This window comes from Bos indicus x Bos taurus, chromosome 13 (assembly GCF_003369695.1).
Source record: "Bos indicus x Bos taurus breed Angus x Brahman F1 hybrid chromosome 13, Bos_hybrid_MaternalHap_v2.0, whole genome shotgun sequence".
NCBI classification, from domain to species: Eukaryota; Metazoa; Chordata; class Mammalia; order Artiodactyla; family Bovidae; genus Bos; species Bos indicus x Bos taurus.
In genome coordinates this window covers 28,364,571-28,387,073 of record NC_040088.1, presented here as the reverse complement: position 1 = coordinate 28,387,073, position 22,503 = coordinate 28,364,571, and the positions used below count along the sequence as shown (strand labels likewise).

General features: G+C 53.5%; 2 protein-coding genes across 4 annotated transcripts in view; one reads left to right on the top strand and one right to left on the bottom strand.

Annotated features, from left to right (window-relative positions):
- SS18L1 (SS18L1, nBAF chromatin remodeling complex subunit) overlaps positions 1-15,733 on the bottom strand; it is a 28,275-nt gene extending 12,542 nt beyond the window's left edge. Inside the window, exons 1-3 of the mRNA XM_027559075.1 lie at positions 15,489-15,733; positions 981-1,057; positions 385-469 (exon numbers count right to left, since the gene is read on the bottom strand). Of these exons, the coding sequence (XP_027414876.1) occupies positions 385-469; positions 981-1,057; positions 15,489-15,557 (231 nt within the window). The 5' untranslated portion in view covers positions 15,558-15,733. The remainder of the gene's footprint in view (positions 1-384; positions 470-980; positions 1,058-15,488) is intronic.
- Positions 15,734-15,910: 177 nt separating this feature from the next.
- Positions 15,911-21,548, top strand: PSMA7 (proteasome subunit alpha 7). 3 transcript variants are annotated; one of them, XM_027559072.1, is made up of 7 exons: positions 15,911-16,152; positions 18,169-18,295; positions 18,943-19,067; positions 19,691-19,813; positions 20,228-20,347; positions 20,963-21,025; positions 21,319-21,548. In XM_027559072.1, exons 1-7 carry the CDS (start codon positions 16,057-16,059, stop codon positions 21,409-21,411), a joined length of 747 nt encoding a protein of 248 aa, XP_027414873.1. In that variant the 5' UTR covers positions 15,911-16,056; the 3' UTR covers positions 21,412-21,548. The 3 variants fall into 3 exon arrangements, with proteins under 3 accessions (XP_027414873.1, XP_027414872.1, XP_027414871.1); XM_027559070.1 differs by lacking the exon at positions 15,911-16,152 and adding an exon at positions 16,269-16,652; XM_027559071.1 differs by having other exon boundaries at positions 20,963-21,366.
- The last annotated feature ends 955 nt before the right edge of the window (positions 21,549-22,503 follow it).

The following is a 22,503-nucleotide window of genomic DNA, read 5'->3' as shown; positions in this document are numbered from 1 at the left end:
CAACACACACTTTGAGGTTCAAAGCTGGGCCCCCCATTCCTGGGACTCAGGGAGTTGCTTCACCAGCCCCAGCTGCATCCACCTCACCTTCTCCACACCCTTCCCCACCACCCTCCTTGGTCTCAGCTGGCCGGGGTCTCTGTCCCTGGTAGCCTTGAGCCCTTGCACAGCCTGTCCTGTGCTACAGTATCAGGCTGCCAGGCGCCCTGCTCCTCCTCCACCCCTAGGCCCACCTCTGATCACTGAAGATGGAGCTTCCAAGTGACCCCCTACCTACCCGGGCACCCTCATCTCCCAGATCTGAACCAGACAGCAGCCCCACAGCTTTGGACCAATGGTGTCTATACCAACCCGCCCCCCCGCCAAGCCTTGGTGGGCACTCACGGCGGGCAGCAAAGACTGCATGTTCTGGTTGGAGTCTGCGATCGTGGCCAGGTAGACCAGGTTCCGGTGTAGGATCTGCTGGTACCTGCAGGCGGGGGCATAGGTGAGGGGAGGAGCCTGCCCAGCCCTGCAGCCAAGCCCTGGGGCGGGGGGAACGGGCAGGTGGCACAGCGCTCTGCAATCCAGAAAGGGCCGGGGGTGGGGAGGGATACCCCGACCTGGTACCACTGAGTCTGTTCAGAGGATGGAGGTGGAGGTGGGTCAGAGGGATGTGGGGGCCAGGGAGACATAGGAGGGTCTGCCAGGGGGCGAGCCTCATTGGTGGACCCTGGCACTGGGCTCACTTGATACCCCAGACCTCGAAGAGGCAACAGCATCTAAGAGAGCAGCTCGTGAGCTCACTCTGCACCCAGCCCTGGGCCCCACAGCGGTCCACTCTCCCCTACACTCGCATTTTCCTCCAAACCCGCCCACCTCTCCGTGGGGAGCCACCCAGGGGGAGCTGACTCAGCAGCTTAGCTAACCCCGAGGCCCCACTCTCTCAGGCCACTGAGCCCGAGGCAGCTGGGAGGGGTGCAGGCGATGCGGCCACTCACTGGGTGCACTCAGCCGTCTTGCCCTTGCTCTGATAGTCCAGGATGCACTGGATTAGGTGGTGGTTCTCGTCCAGCATCTGAAGGAGAAGCAGACGTGAGCACGGGAACACGGTGTGTTTTCGAGTGGTCTTTGGCGGGGCTCCAGGGCACCATCCCACAGCTCATGAGGCCCAGTGGTGCCATCAGCAGAGCTGCCCCTTCACAGCCCGAGCCAGCGCCCAGCACTTTCCACATCCCTGGGCCAAGCCCGCAGCCCTGCAGGGCCAGGCTCCATCACACCCAGCCCCACCCAGACAGGTCCCAGGTTCTCTCTCTGCAGAGGAAAACCCACAGCCTGCAGGACCTGTTTTCCAGGGTCCTTGAGGGTTGACTGGAGTCTGGAGAACGTGAGACCCACAAGTAATGGCCGTGTGGTGGGGATGCCTGGGGGAGCATTCTGCAAAATGGCCACTTGGGGACAGCACCTGGGGTAGCCCTGGAGACCAGGAGGCCACAGAGGCTGCAAAAAAGGTCACCACGTGGGAGTATGGGAGGGGCTCCCAGAGACCGACCAGGAGGCCCTGAGTGGACACTTCCCATCAGGACGTGGGGCGGAGATGGGGGACCCAAGCACTGAGGGCCTCGCCCTCCCCACTCAGCCCCTGAGCCTTTGGGCTTGGTTTCTCTTGCTTGGCTTTTTGTTACAACCTCCTCCTCTTTGCTGGGCTGTTTTTGCCAACCTAGAGATGATGCGCCAAATTCTGCCATTGCCACACCGGCGGAGGAGCGGACCCGAGATGGGGAGCCACAAGGGGGCGCTGTGAGGCACGGCTGCCTGCGGAGCCCAGCGCAGGCAGGCTGTTAGATCCAGGGGGACTGGGCATCCCTGCCATTTGCCCAGGAAGTCCTTCCCAGATTAATTAAGAAAGGAAAACAACCACAGAAGGCCATGTCCTCTCCCTCTCAGAGCTGCCCCTAAAAGGCACCACAGGCTCTACCTCCTAGGCTCCTGTTGCCGGGCAGAATCCTCTCCCACGGTCACACGCTTCACATGAAGCATAAATCCATTTCAGCATCCTTCTTACCTGCTCAGAAAAGGGGGGACGCTAAGTGCTCAATGTTGGGATAACTTAAGCAATGACAGGAAAACCATAGGATGAGATGTTAACCAGCTATTATGAACATTTTTGTAGTTCTCATAACTATGAGAAAATGTTACACTGTTAGGATTTTTTAAAAACAAGGTACTATCTCACTTCATGGAAAGCAGAAGGGGAAAAAGTAGCAGCAACAACAGATTTTATTTTCTTGGGCTCTAAAATCACTGTGCATGGTGACTGCAGCCATGAAATGAAAAGACACTTGCTCCTTGGAAGGAAAACTATGACAAACCTAGACAGTGTATTAAAAAGCAGAGACATCACTTTGCTGACAAAGGTCCGTATAGTCAAAGCTATGGTTTTTCCAGTAGTCGTGTATGGATGTGAGAGTTGGACCATAAAGAAGGCTGAGCGCCAAAGAACTGATGCTTTCTAACTGTGGTGCTAGAAAAGACTCATGAGAGTCCCTGTGACAGCAGGGAGATCAAACCAGTCAATCTGAAAGGAAATCAACCCTGAATATTCATTGGAAAGACTGATGCTGAAGCTGAAGCTCCTATGCCTTGGTCACTTGATGCAAAGAGCTGACACATTAGAAAAGACCCAGATACTGGGAAAGATTTAAGTCAAAAGAAGAGGGAGGCAGAGGATGAGATGGTTAGATAGCATCACCCATTCAATGGACATGAATTTGAGCAAACTCTGCGATAGTGAAGGACAGGAACCCGGTGCATTGCAGTCCATGGGGTTGCAAAGAAATGGGCGTAACAGAGGCCAACTTCTGTTGTTGCGTCTCACAGGCTTAGCAGCTCCATCTTCCTGGACCAGGGATCAAACCCATGTCTCCTGCATTGGCAGGTAGATTCTTAGCCAGTGGCCCACCTGGGAAATCGCTGAAGGAGACTTTCTGAAGAGAATAATCAGACCCTGGGAGAGACTTCCTGAGGTAGATGACCCAGTTCTGACTGAGACGTTCTGAGGAGGGATGACCTGATCCTGAGGTGGTTGACACTCCAGAGGGGAGATGGCCCAATCGTAAGGGAGACTTTCTTAAGTGGAACACCCCAAATCAGAGATTCCCTAAAGAGGGACAGCCTGATCTATGAAAAGGATTTCTGAGGAGGGATTACCCAACTCCCAGGGAGACGTTCTGAAGAGAATGACCTGCTCTGAGGGAGATTTTGGGGGAGGAATGACCTGCTCTGAGGGATATTTTGGGGGAGGAATGACCTGATCCTCAGGGAGACTCTGAGCAGGGATGACCTAACCCTGAGAGAGACTATCTGAGGATGAGTTTTGGGATCCTGAGGGATACGGTCTCAGGAGGGATGACCAGATCTCACAGAGACTTTCAGAGCAGGAATGATCTGATCCAGAAGGAGACCTTCTGATGAGGATAATCAGACCCAGGGAGAGACTTCCTGAGGTGGGATGACTCAGTTCTGACAGAGATCTTCTGAGGAGGAAAGACCTGATCTTTGAAACACTTCCTGTGGAGCAACGACCTGATCCTGGGTAAGCCTTTGGAGGAAAGATGATCTGATCCTTAGGGAGACTTGCAAGAGGAATGATCCGATCCTGTGGGAGACTTTGTGAGGAGGGATGACTGGATCCAGAGGGAGACCTTCTGAGGAGAATTATTTGGCCCTGAGGGAGACTTTTGGACGAGAAATGAGCCAATGGGGAATCTTTCAAAAGAGGGATGACTCAATCCTGAGGGAAGCACTATCAGGAGGGATTAGCCCACCTGAAGGGAGACTTCCTGAGGATTGAAGACATCCTGAGGCATATTATCTGAGGGAGTTTATGAGTCCTAAGAGACTCTATCAGAGTTAGAATGACCTGATCCTGAGGTATACTTTGTGGGACGGATTACCTGATCCTTAGGGAGACTTTCTGAAGAGAGACGACCAATTGCCTGGGAGACTTATAGAGGTGATGACCTAATCCTGACAGTGCCTGCCAGAGGAGTGACTGAGGGGTGTCTTCTCAGGAGAGATAACAAGATCCTGAAGGGGCACTTCTGAGGAGAAATGAGGCAATCCCAAAATATCCTGGGGAGCAACAACCCAATCCCAAGGGAGACTTAATACACTTTCTTAACACAAAAAGGAAAAGGCATCTTCCACCCTAATTGAGCACAATGTGTCTGTGTTACCTGTATCCGACTCTCTGCGACCCCATGGACTGTAGCCCGCCAGGCTCCTCTGTCCAGAGGATTCTCCAGGCAAGAATACTAACGTGAGTTGACATTCTCTTCTCCAGGGGATCTTCCCAACCCAGGAATCTAATCTGGGTCTCCTGCATTGCAGGTGGATTCTTCACCATCTGAGCCACCACAGAAGCCCTATTGAGTGCAACTGACCCATAATCTTCAAAATGTCAGTTTTAAAGACGAAGATGGAAGAATTCCTTACTGGCAAACTGAATATACATGACTTGGGATTTTCTTTTCCTATGAAGCACATTTTTGGCATAAATGGGGAATTAGAATTAGGTCTACAGACCAGATAACAGTCCCATGTCCATGTCAGCTCCCACATTCCCATCTCTGTTCTGTGGTTATATCTTTGTCTTTAGGAAAGTGATGCTTGGACATTTGGGAGTAAAAGTCAGTTTGCAAATCTCAAATGATTCTGGCAAAAATAATATTTATACACAGGGCAGGGGGGCAGAGAGAGGAGGAGAGAGCGAATGAGGCAACATGTTAACTTGGGAAATCAGGGGGAAGAGAATATGGGAATTCTTTTAAAGGTTCCTGTCCCACAGATCTTTTTTCAGGATCTGTAAAATGATGTGGTCCCATAAAACAAGGGAGCAAATGGCAAAAGGGGAAGATCTCAGACCAACACAGAGGCCTAAAGAATGGGGACCATGGTGGAGGGAGACCCAGAGAGGCCCAAGAAGAGTAGCCCTGAGACCATGAACCTGACAGATTACCTGAGCTGAGGTTTCCACGACTGGGAGAAAGTCTAGGATAAAGCAGTGAGAAATGATTTAAAAGAAAGTGAGATTGCCAACTCCAAGGGAAAAAAAAAAAGACTGGACAGGAAAAATGATCACACACAAGATCGTGCATGGAACAATATTTACACTATCACAACCAGAGGTGGATCAACCACCAGGGGACCATCCTGGGGTAATAGGGGCACTTGTGTGTGGTGGAAGAGGGAGCACGAAAATGAGCCATGACCCCCTTTGCCATCATCTTCATGTGAAAGCAAATGTTAGGGACTGAGTATCTGCTGTCCCCCTAAAACTCCTGTGTTGAAGCCCTAACTCCCAATGTGATGGCGTCTGGAGGCAGTGCCTTTGGGAGGTGTTCAGGTTTGGATAAAGTGATGGGGGCAGAGCCCCCATAATGAGATCACTGCCCTAGTGAGAAGAAAAAGACAACACCAGAGCTTCCTCTGGGATGAAGACAGCAAGAAGGTGGCCAGCCAGCCGTCCACGAACCAGGGGGCGGGTCCTCGCTGGGAATCAAATCTGCCACCACCTTGGTCTCAGACTTTCAGCCTCCAGGCTGTGCGTGGACTGAGTCAACAGACAGTGCTTAAAGCTAAGATCATTCAAGAAGCAGCCACTTGGTTTAGCAATGGTGAGGGCAAGTGGTGCTGCTGGGAGGTGGGAACCAGCATGGGGGTGGAAGAATGACCCCAAATTTCTAATACAAGCCCCACAGCATGACTTGATTCTTTACGTGCAGGTGTGGTTTTGATGAGTGTAAAATCTAACCTTAAAACAAGAAGTAAATGACCAGAGGGCAACCCTGGCTCACTCCAGATTGGAGATTACAAACAGATTTTATTTCCTATGAAAGTGAAAGTCACCTCAGTCGTGTCCGACTCTTTGTGACCCCATGGACTATACAGTCCATGTAATTCTCCAGGCCAGAATACTGGAGTGGGTAGCCTTTCCCTTCTCCAGGGGATCTTTCCAATCCAGGGATCTAACCCAGGTCTCCCAAATTGCAGGCAGATTCTTTACTAGCTGAGCTACCAGGGAAGCCCAAGAATACTGGAGTGGGTACCCTATCCCTTCTCCAGCAGATCTTCCCAACCCAGGAATCGAACCGCAGTCTCCTGCATTGCAGGTGGTTCTTTACCAACTGAGCTGTCAGGGAAGCCCTGATATTTTCTGATGGACTGGAAATCCACTGGGGTCTCCCTGAGCAGGTTCATATCCTGCCAACTACATGGTGGTTATCTGTGAATCAGTTCCTCCTTATTCCCTATATGTTTATTAAAATTTCTGAGAGAGGCATCTGTTACTGTTACCATTTAAAAGATGATTCTATTATCTTTAAGCTTCTTTTTTGGATCTTTTAAATTTTTATTTAACTTTTTCTTTTAAAAATTTTTTTATTTTATATTGGAGTATAAATGATTTACGATGTTGTGTGAAAGGTAATTTTGAAGAGTCTGGGACTGCCGGGGCTGGGTGGGCCCAGGGCTTCACTTGTTCTTTTTCCTACTAGCGTGCCCATGCTAAGTTGCTTCAGTTGTGTCTGACTCTTTGCGACCCTATGGACTGTTGCCCCCCAGGCTTCTCAGTCCATGGAATTCTCCAGGAAAGAATACTGGAATGGGTTGCCATCTCCTCTTTCGGGGGATCTTCCTGACCCAGGGATCAAACGCTTGTCTCAGGCATCTCCTGTGCTGGCAGGGGCATTCTTTACCACGGTGCCACCAGGGAAGCCCCTTTCTTTACCTAGTGTGTGTCTAAAAAGTATGTATCCTTAATACAAAGTTGAAAAATAAAGACAACACTTACACTGACGGGGATTAACAATCTATTTCACATATTTATTGCTGTCTTCTGAGCTTTCTCACAGGAGATTCTGTGTCTTCCTGCACCAGAGGGCATGCCCCTTGCTCTCTGCCCTCTTGGGAAGCCTGGTTTTCCATAGGTTCAGGGGGATAGGGCAGGTGATGTCACAGAGAAAGGAGTTGGAGACTCATGAAATATAAGAGCTGAAACTCAAGTGCCAGGCATGGCCCAGGGCCTCTGGAGGCGAGAATCCTGGGGTAGACAGTAGAGAAGGTGGCAACACCCTTTGGAGAAGCTGGCACTCAGCACTGAGGGCCACGACTGCCAAGTCATGGTGGGATCCCATCTCTGAAGGCCTATCCTAGACCCAGGTAAGTGTGACAAGGAGGTGGCCAGACCCCACCCTTGCTTGCGATGGGAGTGGGCAGTAGGCGGCCGGAGTCAGGGCGAGTTGGCCGTGGGCACACATCTGCTTGGTGCCACAAGGCGGCTGTGTCATCTGTGATCTTGACAGCAGGGATCCAGGAGCACTCAGCAATGTCTGAGCCATGGTTGGAAAGATGACCAGGAACACACAGGTGGAGACGGAGGTAGGGCAGTCTGAGTGGCATGGACGGCCCAGGCAAAGGTGTGGCACATCCGAAAGCAGAGACAGAAGTTTTAGGAACGTGCAGAAGAGGATGTGGTGGAGACGGAGAACCATGGAACGGCTGGGGGAGGGGGAAGCCTATGCCCAGCAGAGGGTGACCTGCTGAACCTCAGCCTGGATGGACTGCAGAGGCCAACGAGACCAAGGTCATGGGACACAGGGCACAGCTGTTACCTGCCGCGTGTCACAAACGTCCCCATGCCCCATGGTGAAAACAGTGGCTTCTTAGATCTCATGATTCTGGGCTGTCGGGGCGGTCTGCCACAGGTCTCTCCTGGCCTCAGCTCTGGCATCAGTGGGGCCTCCTTGGCACGTGGTCACCCTGGTGGTCTCAGGCCCCAGTGGGTAGCCAGAGAGCACAGGTCTCATCAAGCCTCTGTTGTGCTGGCCGCTGTTTCAGCGGTCAGAGCACCACGAAGGAAAGCCCGGGGTTGCCGTAGGGGTGGGAACACAGGCTCAGAGCTGGGGTGGCCCCACTCAGCTGTTGTTTCTGTGACAATCCACCACAGGCTTTACCAGGGACTGGACCTGGCTTCGAGGGAGGTGATGACTGACCTGGCACTCTGCTGCCCATGGGGCTGCCTGGAGGTGAGGACACAGGTGATGAGGCAGGGTCGGGCTCAGGGCGCCACTGATGCCACACGTGGGGTCCTGACTGGGTGGGTGAGGGATTGAGGATATCAGAAATTTGGGAAGGGGAGGAACTAGGGGTCCTTGAGCCCACAAGAGAGTAGGGTACAGGGACTGGAGCCATCAGGGAACCCTGGAATAGGGGCACAGAGGGACCTGGAAGCCCTGAAACTTGCTGCCGAGGGGGGATCAGGTCACCCCACAATGGGCAGAAAGACCCTTCACAATGTCCTTGTGCCTGTTCTTGTAATTAACAAAGGCTGTGCCCTCGAGATGGGAAGAAATTCACGGATGTGCTGAAGTCCAGGCAGGCCCAGGGGGAGGGTGGGCCTCCAAACCCCCACCCTTGGCTGACACTCCAGCCAACCTCAGCTGGTTCTGGAAGCATCTCCCCGTGCCCACTGTGCACACACGGGGAACATTTCCGTCCCGCTGGTCTCCCACCGTCCCTGTCTCAGCCACAAAGTTCCCCGCTCGTGATTTCCTAAGCACCAGAGAATTCCACAAAACAAACACATGGTACTCAGAGGCTTCTGTGGCTGCAAGAGACCGCAGCGCACGCCTCCACATGTGGGGCCAACTCCACGTGAGATAACTCCTGGGAGCCATCTGAGCTGTGGGAGGCACGACTGGAGAACTGGGTAAGTGTCCCTGGGTAGCTGACCCTCCTCCCACCATGGTTCTCAGGGCAAACATTTTGCTAATCCATCAGGGCTCCTTCCTGCCAGCACAGAGGCAGCTGCCACCAGCCACCCCAGAGGATAACTAGGAGCCCCCAGGCCACAGACCCTGCTGATGGATGCTGACAGGACCCCTTCCAACAAACATCTGCCTGATGGGTGAATTGGTGAATCGGATATGTGGGTTTCAAAAAACCCCAAACCTTACTCCTATGGTGTCCTTGGGAGGGCTGGCCCCGCCCTGTGGTCCTCCCTCTGTGTCTGACACGTGTGTTCAGACCCTAAGGACGTGGTAAGGCACGTTAACATGGTTGTGGTTGTTCAGTTGCTCGGTTGTGTCAAATTCTTTGCAACCCCATGGACTGTAGCATGCCAGGCTTTCTTGTCCTTCACCATCTCCTGGAGTTTGCTCAAACTCATGTCCATTGAGTCGATGATGACATCCAACCATCTCGTCCTCTGTCATCTCCTTCTCCTCCTGCCTTCTATCTTTCCCAGCATTAGGGTCTCTTCCAGTGAGTAGGCTCTTCACATCAGGTGGCTAAAGAACTGGAGCTTCATCTTCAGCATCAGTCCTTCCAATGAACATTCAGGGTTGATATCCTTTAGGACTGACTGCATTGATTTCCTTGATGGCCAAGAGACTCCAAAGAGTCTTCTCCAGACTACAATTCAAAAGCATCAATTCTTCGGTGCTCAGCCTTCTTTATGGTCCAACTCTCACATCTGTACATGACTACTGGAAAAACCGTAGCTTTCACTATACTGACCTTTATTAGCAAAGTGTTATCTCTGCTTTTTAATATACTGTCCAGGTTTGTCATAGCTTTTCTTCCAAGGAGCAAGCATCTTTTTATTTCATGGCTGCAGTGACTTCACTGTCCTCAGTGATTGTGGAGCCCAAGTAAGTAAAGTCTGTCACTGTTTCCATTGTTTCCCCATCTATTTGCCATGAAGTAATGGGATGAATGCCATGATCTCAGTTTTTTGAGTGCTGAGTTTTAAGCCAGCTTTTTCACTCTCCTCTTTCACCTCATCAAGAGGCTCTTTAGTTCCTCTTCACTTTCTGTTATAAGGTTGGTATCATCTGCATTTCTGAGGTTATTGATATTTCTCCCAGAAGTCTTGATTCCAGCTTGTGCTTCATCCAGCTCAGCATTTCTCATGATGTACTCTGCATATAAGTTAAATAAGCAAGGTGACAATATACAGCCTTGACGTATTCCTTTCCGAATTTGGAACCAGTCTGTTGTTCCACGTCTGGTTCTAACTGTTGCTTCTTGTCCTGCATACAGATTTCTCAGGAGGCAGGTAAGGTGATCTGGTATTCCCATCTCTTTAAGAATTTTCCACAGTTTGTTGTGATCCATGTTAACGTGCACGCAGCTACAAACATATGTCCATCCTCCTTAAGGATGTGGGGTCCCCACATTATTCAGTCACTGTCACTCCGCCCCTGTGAGCCTGGCTCCCTTCCCTCTTCACAGGACCCTGGATTCCTACAGTTTGGGATCACCTGCCCTTCAGAATATACTTATCGCTTTTGCTCAATGTCAAGAATACCATCAAAAGGCTGAGACCATCACTTACTTACAAGGTGACTTGCCTTCCTGTACCAGATGATCATGTGTTACCACAAATGCAGTTGAAAGGATCCAACCATGTCATCTTCCTTAAAACAAGGAACCCGAGGCCTGGGGGTGGCGGCGCTGGGCTGTGAGCTGCCATAGCTCCACTCTCACTGCTGACCCCACCGCCCACTGCCATCACCAGCCCTGCAGTCCCGGCGCAGTCGCCCATCTGCTCAGGAGCCGTGCTGGCCAAGGGGTTGGGGTCACGTTTCAGGAGCCTCAGCTGCACAAACATCCAGCACCTTCGCCCTGGAGCCTTCTGACTCCTGTCATGTTCACGCAGCAGGGCACACAGTCATGGTGCCCACCACAGATCAGGCGGTCCAGACTGGCCCGATGTTGCCCAGGTCCTGCCACTTGGGGACACCAGTGCTAGGTCCCCTCACTGCAGGGGAGGGCAGCTTCTACTCAAAGCCTGGGGACCGCATAGACGCTGTCATCCAACTCCCAGCACAGGGCCCGCGGGCCTGGGGAGCAGGCTGGGGCAGAGGGCTGGGGCCACGGGCAGAGCACAGTGGGGACACCTGCGAGTGAGTGTCAGAGGGCCCCTGGCTGCCTCCCTCTCCCTCCCCCTCCAGGCTCTGCAAGAGAGACACAGCCCTGAGGAGGCGGGATTGCGGAGGGGCGGGATTGCGGAGGGGCGGGGGGTGCGGCCTGTACTTTATCCAGAGGCTTCCATCCTCCACCAGGGGGCTCCCAGGACAACACCTGGGTTGGGGCAATGCCTGGGCAGAAGGGCAGAGGCCAAGCGGTAGCTGTTCCCTCCCTGAGAACACCTATAGGGGCTGCACTCAGAGCCTCCATAGCACAGGTTCAGGTGTGCTCAGGGGCAGCACCCTGCCTCCCCACCCAGGGCTGGTCCCAGAGACCACAGTGAGGGGACACCACCACTCCCACCCCGGGAGACCCTTCTCAGGCCTCTGCTCACTGGGGTGAAAGTGCTTTCAATAATTACTGCCTGAGATGATCAACAGCAAAGTTCACAGGAGGCTCCGAGTCCCCAAGACCCTCTCAGTTGTGAATTTTAAAATGGCCAATCTACCTCCCCCATGAATTAGCCTACATTTTTAAGGCAAGTTTCAGGTCTGAGAGAGCACAGAGCACTCCCCCGACAATGGGTCACCCCTTACCCCTGTGCCCCCACCCTGCCCCTGGGCACTGAGGTCCTTGGGGCTGGGCAGCCACCCTGCTGATCTCTCTCCCATGCCTGACCCGCATCAGCAAACACGCCAACTGCCCACCCCTCCATAAGCTCTACAGAGCCTGTCTCCCCCGCACAAGGTGCTCGGGTGCAGAGGGACAAGATGCTACCCCTGCTCTTCAGCTGAGGAAACAAGCTAAGGAAACCAATATAAACAGTGATGATAAAACTCACATTTCTTAAGCAACTACTATGTGCCAAGCAGCAAGGAGGCACCTACACGTCGGCCAAGGTACAGCCACACAGGCTGTGGAGACAGCGGCACCCCAACCCCCACCAGTGACACCCAGAGCATGGTCTTGGTCCCCAGCCGGAAAGAGCAGTTCAGGATGGGTCCTGGCCTAGAGGTCAGCTGGCCAGGTACAGAGTCACTGGCTTTTCTTGGGGACACTGCCCACCTCCAGCTCAGACCCTCTGGCCAAATCATGTCCCCCATGGTTCTCACCTGGGTTGCACCTCCCCTCACACTATGCTTGGTCACTGCAAGCAAGACTACTGAGTGCATGACTGAGGCACCCCTAACCAGGCTGGCCCTTCTAGCCCCACCAGTTTTGGTGCCTGATGCGAAGAGCCATCTCATTGGAAAAGACCTCGATGCTGGGGAAGACTGAAGGCAGGCAGAGAAGGCAGCAACAGAGAATAAGATGGTTGGATGGCATCATTGACTCAACAGACATGAGCTTGAGCAAACTCCGGGAGACGGTGAAGGACAGGGAAGTCTGGCATGCTGCAGTCCACAGGGTCACAAAAAGTCGGACATGACTGAGCCACTGAACAATACCTGCTCTGCTCCCTGCAGACCACAGGCGGGACCACTGGTGACTCTCAACCTTTAAGACCCTTACTATCCCTACTCTTTGGTCCTCCCTATCTGATACGCCCCTGCCCCATGTGTCCTCCTTTAGGAGTTGAAATGCATCCCTCAAAATTACCTGGTCAAGTCCTAACTCCCAGTATCTGGGATCATGGCCTTATTTGGAAATAGGGTTCTTGGGAAAGTAATCAACTTATATTTGAGGTCACATGGATTAATGTGTTAGTTGCTCAGTTGCGTCTGACTCTGACTCCATGGACTGTAGTCCATCAGGCTCCTCTGTCCATGGGATTCTCCAGGCAAAAATACTAGAGTGGGTTGCCATCCCCTTCTCCAGGGGATATTCCTGACCCAGGATTGAACTCAGGTCTCCTGCATTGCTGGCGGATTCTTTACCATCTGAGCCAACAGAGAAGGATTAGGGCGGACCTTAAATCCCACACCTGGTGTCCTCATGAGAAGAGGGAGATTGGACACAGACACATAGGAAGGGGGCCAGGTGAAGATGGAGGCAGAGGTCAGGATTATGCGTCTACAGGCCAAGGAGCTCCAAGGACCACCAGCAATCGCCAGAAACTCAAAGAAAAGCCTGGAACAGATCCTACCTCAGAACCCCAGAAAAGAAGCAACACTGTAAACACCAAGACTTTGGATTTCCAACCCTTGGAACTGTAAGAAAATCAATTGCAGCTGTTTTAAATGACCCTGTTTGTGGTAATCTGTTATGACGGCTGTAGGAAGTGACTACAACTGCCCGTCCCAAACGCTCGACTGATGGGACCAGGGTCACAGATGCTCCAGCACATGCTAGGCACTGACTGTGCTGGACACTGTGCCAGCCTGGGGACACAACAAGAACAGGTCAGCAACACAAAACTTGGGAGCCCAAGTGACATGTCAAAATGCTGGACTCACCACATAACTGCCAAGTGGGGCCTTGAAGGTTGAGTAGGAGTTTGCCTGGCAAGCTCCTGTACAAACATACTCAAAGGACAAGAGTGTACTCCCTGCTGTCTCACTACCAAGTAGGCTTCCAAGGAACCCCTGGCTTTTTCTCAACGCTCTGAGCATGAGCACATACTGTGGACACAGTTCATATGAGTGCAGAACATGTATCTCTGATGCCCTCTCAGAATACCAGTAAGAGAGCCCTGCGTATATGCATTGACAAAACACCAAGGTGACTACACAGACTGCTAGCCCTAAAAGGTCAAACCAGATGACAGCCTAAGCCGAAGACCCATCTCCAACGGTCAGCATGCAGACCTTCTGCCCTGCGATGCAGTCTCTCTGATCTGATGTTTGGGAGCAGTGCTCAAACACACACTTCTGCCTAGAGACTTGCAAAGTGCAAACAACTGGATGAATGCTGACGCCAAGGCAGCTTTAGGAACAGTGACTATACTCGTCACACTTAGCTCCAAAAACCAGGGTCCTCAGAGCCCCTTGGGCTGCCAACATGTGCGTCTGGGTCACATGCTTGACTCTCTGCCCAACCAAGAGTCCGACATGGAGTGTCACTGTCAGGGCAGACCCTGGAGCCGCTGTCCAGGTGTGACTCCTGGCTCTACCGTGTACCAGTAGGCACTCAGCCTCCCTATACCTGTCTCCTGATCTGTAAAATGGGGATGATAGTAACTCAAGACATTAAACGAGTTGAGACCTGCAAAGCCCTTAGAATAAGGCCAGTAAGCACCCCATAAGGGTTAACCAGACAAATAAGAATGCTGTACTTTTAAACCTGTATTTCTCCTGCTTCTTAAGTCTTCTCTTCCCCATTTAGCATTTATGAGGCTCCTCGTTTGTCAAAACCAGTCACGGCAAAAGTCGTCTCAAACAGTCAAGAGACTGAGAACAAGTCCACCAGGTCCCCGCAGGTCATCAAGGAAGAAGGGCCGCGGCCATCAAAGTGAATCCCCTCAGGGGAAAAACAGGCTCACAGAAACCAAGGCATACTGCAGAGGACCGCAGGTTAGAAAAGAAAGTAACATAGCTGTCAAAAACATCAAAAAAATTCAAGCGGGAATGACTAACACTCTCTTTCTTCTGAGCTTTTCTTCTAAGGAAAAACAATAGGAAAACTGAAATCTTCATTTTCACAACTTAAGGCTTTGTTAAAGGTGCCCCAAACCAACGGGAAGGTATCTCTAGAAAACCACAAGGCCGAACTTAAAGAACGTGGGCAAGGCTGTAAAGCGAATGTGTAAAGTTTCTGTTAGGTGAGAGGCTGGCTAGGTGTCACGCTGAAAGACAATTTGACACGCGAATAAGGGCAGCAAGGTTTGGCCGGCAGGTCGGCCCCAGGGTGTAGCGCGCTCCTTGAAGGGCTGCGGGGCTACTGGAACTGCGTCCCACCCTCTGGATGCGCCCCTTTGTGCCTCGGAGTGCCAGCACTTAAGGGGGCGGTAGGGGCCGGGCGCTGGGACCTATTCCTGTCGCCCCGTGCGCCCCTCGACCAGTCAAGGTGCGCGTAGGGGCCAGGGCCGCCCATCACGCAGCGCCACCGCTTTCGCCAGCGAAGCGGATCCCCTGTGCGCGCGGGATGGCCGGCGGACACCACTCGGTGGGCGCCTGGTCCCACCGCCCTGCACCCCTACCCACGGACTGTGGCCCCAAAGATGGTGAGTCACCACTGTGCCCGCGCAGCCCGCAGTCGATCCCGGGTTGGATCCGAGGATACCATCCTGCGAGCAGCATCTTTCGGACACCACCCCTTAGGCAGTCTGTTCTGCCACCCTGCGCCCCTGCCCGCGGCCCCTGGTCTAGAAAGCTGCGGGTCCCCACCGTGCCCGGCGTGGCCCAGGGTCGTTCCCGGCTTGGATCCGCCGACACCACCCCGCGGGCCGCCCCGCGCCCTGCTCATGGCCCACGCTCGCCCCCGCCCAAACTGGCGCACGTCGGCGGCCAAGCGCGCGCGGGGCCCCGGCGGGGTCGCTGCGGTCGCCTGCGCCCCGGCTTTGTTCGCGCCCCGCGCCCGCCGGCTACCCTCGATCCGGCCCGGCGCCCGCCCGCACCCCGCAGCTCCCGTGCCGCAGTCCGGGGCCCCCAGCCCACCTTCTGGATGGTTTGCTGCGTGACCTCGCCTTTGCCTCTCGGCCGGGCGGACGCGAAAGCCACCGACATGGTAGCGGGCGCGGGATCAGCCCTAGATCATTGGGGTTTATTCTCCGGCTGCGATCGGCAGCCGGAGGCGCTCATTCTCCGCAGTCGCTGGGGGGGCGGGGGGCGCGGGGGGGGAGCCGCCTTGTGGGCTCGTCCGCCACGCCGCTGCCGCTTTGCCCTGAAGCCCGTCGCGCCCCTATCTAGTGCGCCGCCTCAGCTCAAGGCGGAGCCCCGCAAGGCGCCCCCGGGAGACCGCTCCGCGCCCCGCGCCCGGCCCGCCACCGCCGCGCCACCCCCCGCGCCCGGCTGCTGGTGGTTCAGCCGGGCCCCGCCCCGTTGCGCGCGCACGTCAGCCCGGCGCCGCCTGACGCCCCGGGACGCCGCCTTACGCCGGTAGCGTAATCGGGGGCGCCGGGGGCGGGCGGGCGCGCGTGGCGCCGGCGCAGCAACGTCGTGAATCGCCGGCTGCGCGGCCGTGAGTGTGCGCTTTTCCCGGGCCCGGCCGCGTCGTCCCATAGGCATGAGCTACGACCGCGCCATCACCGTTTTCTCGCCCGACGGCCACCTTTTCCAAGTGGAGTACGCGCAGGAGGCCGTGAAGAAGGGCTCGACCGCGGTGAGCGAGGAGGCGGGGCGCGGGGGACGGCAGGGGCCCGGGCGGCTGGGTGGGGCCCGGGTGCGTCTCGCCGACCCGCTTCCCCGGGGGCCACGCTCGCTGGCGCGCGGTGGTTCGGGGCCCAAGGAGGCATGGTGGCCTGGGGCGCACACGGAAGCTGGGATTGGGGCGCCGCTGCAAGAAAGGAGCGCCGAGGGCGGCGGTCGCGAGGGCCGGCCGGGCGACTCTCCGGGAGCCGGCTTCCGCGTACGGGCGAGCGGGGCTTCTGGTGCCTCGACAAGGGCTCTGCTGGCTGCGGGCTTCGCTTCCCCGCGCCGTGTCCGGAGCCGAGCGCGCGCCTGCCGCCGACGCCATCTTGGCGGGGCCCCCGCGCAGGCCTGGGGGGCCTGGGGCGGTGCGAGGGCGCAGAACTTAAGACGCAGAGCTCGGCCCTAGCTAGTTTCCGGGCGCTCCTTGAGGGAGTAGGTGGCTGGGGCGGACGGAGTCTGGACAGCTCCCAGGTAGCCGACTCCCCCCTCCCTGTCGTCCCCCGCCCCCAGAAAGTAGTTGCCCTCCAGGCCCAGGGCGATGTCGAGAACAAAGGGCGGCCGGTGTCGCATCGGCCCTGCAGTTCCCGGGCCGCCGGCGCGGCGGGCAGGCTCCCTCCTGGGTCCTACTGCTGAGTCCTCGCCCTTTGGACCCTGCCCCCGACTCGGGTCTCGTCGCACCTGAGCGGTCTGTCATTTAGGCCACTGTTTCAGGTGTGAATACCTGTTGTCTTTAAGATACCTGTGAGTTTATCGGTCAAATTGGATGATGGGTTTTTGTGGGGTTTTTTTTTTTTCCTTAATCATTTAGTGTTTCAGAGGCCTGAGTAGGCAGAGAAAAAACACGGTTCTGTGAATTTTGAAGTATTTTTTATTTCATGAATCTCGAAATTAAGGCCCCCAAATCCACTTTCTGACCTACCTCAGCTCAGCTTGAAGACTACGGAGGGGGGGAATGTCACCTGATAACCCCTCCACCGTGGGCCAGCAGGTGTCTGCCTCTGCTTGCCCTGACTCTGCTGCCTCTGGGCCTGGCCTTTGCAGACAGTTTATGAGAAAGCTCCTTGAAATCTGAAAGGCTGCCACCCGGTGCTTCTTTGCACAGGACATGGAAATTTCTAAACATCCAACAGGGCTCAGACCTGGCCCCCACATTGAAGAATTAGCTGGCCCAGGTGCCTGTAGGGCCAAGGCTGAGATATCCTGTCCAAACTGAGAGAAGTTTGCTTTTACAAGTGGTTGTCTTGTTTGTGTCTGCTGTGCTTTGAGTGGGTTAACTGGCAGCCAGTGTGGTTTTTTCCCCCCATGTATTTAAAACATCTTTTTTTCTGCTATAGTGTCAGCCATAAGCAGAGCCATGGGCATCCCAGTAATAGTTGATATGTTGTTCACCTGATACCACACCAGGCATTTCTCCACTGCTGTGCACATTGGTTTCAAAAGTGCAGAAGGGGGAGTTCCTTGGCGGTCCAGTAGTTAGGACTCTGTGCTTTCACTGCTGTGGCCCAGGTTCAGTCCTTAGTCTGGGAACTAGGATCCCTTGAGCCTGATGGTATAATCAAAGAAGGAAAAAAAAAAAAAAGTGCACAGGAGAAAGAGGGAAGGACTTGGGTACAGTTTCATAATCACAGCAACACTGCTTTTGAAACACCTGACTTCACTGTTAGGGACTCATGCTCAAGCTTTACAGAGACTCTGATTCACTGGGTTGAAATGACACATGTTCACAAACACATGGATTATATAGCAGCTATTCCTTAGTTGTTTTGTAACTGAAACTACATGTCAGTATTTTAAGGCACAAGGCTAGGTGCCTAGATGGTGATGCCTGGGCTAGCTCTCCCAAAAGTGGATCGAGACCCACAGTTTGCAGGGTGTGCATGCCCCCCCCCCCCCCCCAAGGGTGTTCACACATCTGCTTTTAGTGCTGTGTCTCTGGTGGCAAAACCTCTGGTCAGTTTCGTAAGTGCCCCATTGATATTTATTGAAGGTCGGTGTTCGAGGAAAAGACATTGTTGTTCTTGGTGTGGAGAAGAAGTCAGTGGCCAAACTGCAGGATGAAAGGACAGTGCGGAAGATCTGTGCGCTGGATGATAATGTCTGCATGGCATTCGCCGGTGAGTCTGGGGCCAGCACCGTGTTCCTATGTCTTGGAAGAATGGCTGTCTGGAGGCTAACCTAGTGAAAGGGCTATGGGGGGCATGTGATTGGTTAAACCGAAATCATTTAAAGATTTGGCTTTTAAGAAAAGGGCTGGCCTCAGTTTCAGGGGTACGATCCTCCCCAGGAGGCTGAAGCAGAGGGTCTAAATGAATAAACAGTTCCTAAAAGAAGAGCTGTGCTGTCTCCTCATTGCTGCTGTCAGGAGAAAGGTCAGCTGTCCACAGTTAGCCGTGTACCTATGAAGGGGGGAGAGCTGGATAGCGCCCTGCTCTCGGGATGTGCAGTGTTCTTGGACTTCTGTGGTTTCACTCATTTCCTCCTTCAGCAGGAAGATCCTGGTTCCCCTGGAGATTGACTTGTCAAAGACTTAGTGTGTAGCCTAGCACCCATAGCTCCTTAACCAGTCAGCTTTCTCAGAGGATTTCACAGAGGCTGCTGGTTCCACTGTGGGGCTCTCAGAGTAACCTTGGTGCTGCCTCTCAGGACTGGTTTTAGAACCTGCCCAAGGTTATCTGCTGTCCATGCATGTGGTCTGCGCCATCCTTGACAGTTGCCGGGGTGAGGCATGGCTTAGGGGGCATTGTCTTTGTGATCCTTGCAGGCCTCACTGCTGATGCAAGAATAGTCATCAACAGGGCCCGGGTGGAATGCCAGAGCCACCGACTGACCGTAGAGGACCCGGTCACCGTGGAGTACATCACCCGTTATATCGCCAGTCTGAAGCAGGTGGGTGTTCCTGCTGTGGCTCGGCTCTGGTGATGAGCTGTGTCCTGGGGCGTCCTGCCACGGGACATCTCTGTGGGCAAATCGGGAAACTGCACTTGTTCTACAGGCACAGTCCTAACCTTGACTTCCTCATCTGCACTTTTACTATTGTGTATCCTTTTCAGTGGCATTGTGGTGTTCTTATTTAGTGGCCTGGAGTAGTCCACATTCACATTTCTGGAGGGACACGATGTAGTTTTTGTCTTGTTCTGAATGACCAGTCACCAGACAGTTGTGAGGGGGCTAAAAGCCACTCCTGCCCTTGGTGAAATCTTAGTCACTTGTGAACCTGGTCTGTAGCCAGATTGTGTCTGCTGTCAAAGTAACTCCAAGGAACCCCAGCCATGTTCCGTGATGCAGTTCTGATCTAAGAATGAAAATGTAGCACAGGAAGGAGGAATGCTGAAAAACCATGGGCTCGTTTCATTTTTCACTTGAATTACAAGTAACCTGAACATGGGCTTAATTTATTTTCATCCTTTTGTTGTAATCTGTGTTTGGAACATGGTGTGTTTTATTCGCAGTGGGTTTTGGGCAGCCTCCATGTGGAGGCTGCAGTGTCACTGTGTCTCTTTCTCCGCTAGCGCTACACGCAGAGCAACGGGCGCCGGCCATTTGGCATCTCTGCCCTCATTGTGGGTTTTGACTTTGATGGCACCCCCCGACTCTATCAGACTGACCCCTCGGGCACATACCATGCCTGGAAGGTGAGTCCCTGGCAAGAAAGGGGCTTGGGGCTGTTTTGCCTTTGGAAGCAGTTTTGGAGGCTGTTGGGACCTTGAGCCGGCTTCATCCTGTAGAGGGATGTGTGCATACACACGTCGTGTGCTCATGACACTTGTGATGTGGAAGCCAGGAAGTTGTTCAGTGTTGATGTTTGGGAGCAAAGGACAGTGAGCTCTAAGGACACGTGGCGTATATAAGATGCCCGTGTGTCTTTCCTTAGAATCCCATTCTTAGTGGGCATGAGCACCAACTCCAAATAGCCCTTTGCAAAAAGAAGCCATGGGGCAAGGCCTCCCCCAGCCCAGCTGCCTCTCCACAGCACGCAGGAGCAGGGTGGCACTGGCTGGCTCTGGATAGTTGCATTCTGTGCCATGTAACGCACATCCCTGTTTCAGGCCAACGCTATAGGCCGGGGTGCCAAGTCAGTGCGTGAATTCCTGGAGAAGAATTATACTGACGAAGCCATTGAAACAGATGATCTGACTATTAAGCTGGTTATCAAGGCCCTTCTGGAAGTAAGTTTGTGTTTGAAACCTGGGCAAGATGAAGACACCCATACTATGGTGGTGGTGGTACTTGGCCTGGGGAATGGACAGCATGGAAAGGAACAGCCTAATTTATAGGCAACAAGGAGAGGCGCAGGCACTCATGGTACCACCAGGCACCACTTTGGTGCTTTGTCAGCTCCTTCTACATCTGGGGCAGTCAGGGTACCAAAGTGGCTAAGTTGGCCTAGAGTTCAGACTTTCTGAGGCTTAAGCTATTGCTAGAGTCAGAATTAGAAGAACTGGGAATAATGGATGGGAGCTGTGAGGTCTTAGACTCTGTCAAGACCTTGGAGGTGCTGGGGGTGAAGCCAAAGAGGCAGAGGGGGATTACAGCTTAAGGCTAGGCTGGAGCCCAGGCGTCAGGCCTCGGTGATGGGGTAGGCTGCGAGCAGTTGGCAGGGCCCTGAGTCCAGCTGTCCCAGGATCGAGGAGTGCAGATACCCCACAGGACCGCGTCAGTGTGCAGCCGGGGCACCCCGTGTCCACCCCTCCCCTTCTGCAGCAGTTCTGGGTTCAGGTTCACAGGGCACCAAGTCTGGTCAAGGTGGGTGAGGTGTCTGATGCTCTTTTCTCCCCTTGAAGGTGGTTCAGTCAGGTGGCAAAAACATAGAGCTTGCTGTCATGAGGCGAGATCAACCCCTCAAGGTAATCACCAAGTTGGTTTGCTGTCCTTCTCTTTGGGTGCGTTCCCAGTGGTCAGGGCCGGGGGCAGTGCACGTTCAGAACTGCTCTAGCGCCAAGAAATGTTCTTTACAAGGGTCCCCACATGAGTGGAAAAGCAAGCATTCCCACATTGACTATCTACACATCGGTTCCAGCTTGTCCCCTGGGTCAGCCACATGTGGCTTCGCTCTCCTGTAGAAGCAGCCAGAGGGGGCATCTGGGACTTAGGTTTGGGGGCACCTTGTGTGGCTAACCATACACTGTTCCTTTGGTAGATTTTAAATCCTGAAGAGATTGAGAAATACGTTGCTGAGATTGAAAAAGAAAAAGAAGAAAATGAAAAGAAGAAACAAAAGAAGGCATCATGATGAAATGAAATTTTGCTTGTAACGATTTTTAAATTCAAATCATGGCTGATTTCCAAAAGGATACATACGCGTTTCCATTCCACTTATCCATACTGTCCAAGTGTCCTACAATAAATTTGCCTATTTTTTAACCTTTCTTTCAGAGGTGAATGCATCTTTTAGGTGTATGGATAGCTCTTTAGGGAACTTGCTCACTTTGGGTCTCTGGAGCATTCGTTTCTGCTCCTCCTCACCAGGCTCTAAGACAAGGTGATGGTTGAGTGGGATCCCTCCCTTGGGATTTGTGGAAAGGCTGTACAGGGCAGTAGACAAGGGGTGCCATGGAGGCAGAAACTTGGGGTTTCTCCAGTTTAAGGGTTCTAGAAACAGGATGACCGTTTCTTCTCACACTTTGTTGGAGTCCTTGATGAATGTATGACATCACAAGGACAGACCGCTCAGTTTAAACCTGGAGCTCACTTTGCAGCGCAGCTCTGGAACTGGTCTTGAATTTCTGGTTCTAGTAAATGAGGTCAGCATTCCTCCTGTTTTGATCCCTTAAGACTTCTGGTCCCTACCCCCTTCTCCCTTTTTAACCAGAAAGATTATCCTCCTTTTAGCTTCCAGCCCACTTACAGAATAAGTGATGGTCCTAAACTTTGCCTCAGAAGAAAAACCCCTACCACCCACTTTGCCTACATAGCTCTCTGCCTCTCGTGGGCTCTGCCACCAGCTTTAGCGATGGCATTGCCTTTTGGCTTCCCGTACCACAGGAGGGCCCAGAGGGCCTTCTTGAGTCTCTGGGCTGGTGGTCTCTTCTGACTGCACTCGTAGTACTCGTCTAGTCTATGGCTTTTCTTGAACTGAGTTCTCAGTTCAATGGTTTATGTCCATCCGTCAGACTTCTAAAGAATACAGGGAATTCGCTGGTGATCCAGGGGCAGGACTTGGCACTTTCACTGCTGAGAGCCCCCCTCCCCCATTCGCTCACTCCCTGGTCAGGAAACTAAGACCCCATAAGCCACACAGCACAGCCAAAACAGTGAAAAGGCCTAGACACATTGTAAACTCAGCCTGAAGTGTCACAATGATTGTCAGTTTAAATTTTTGATA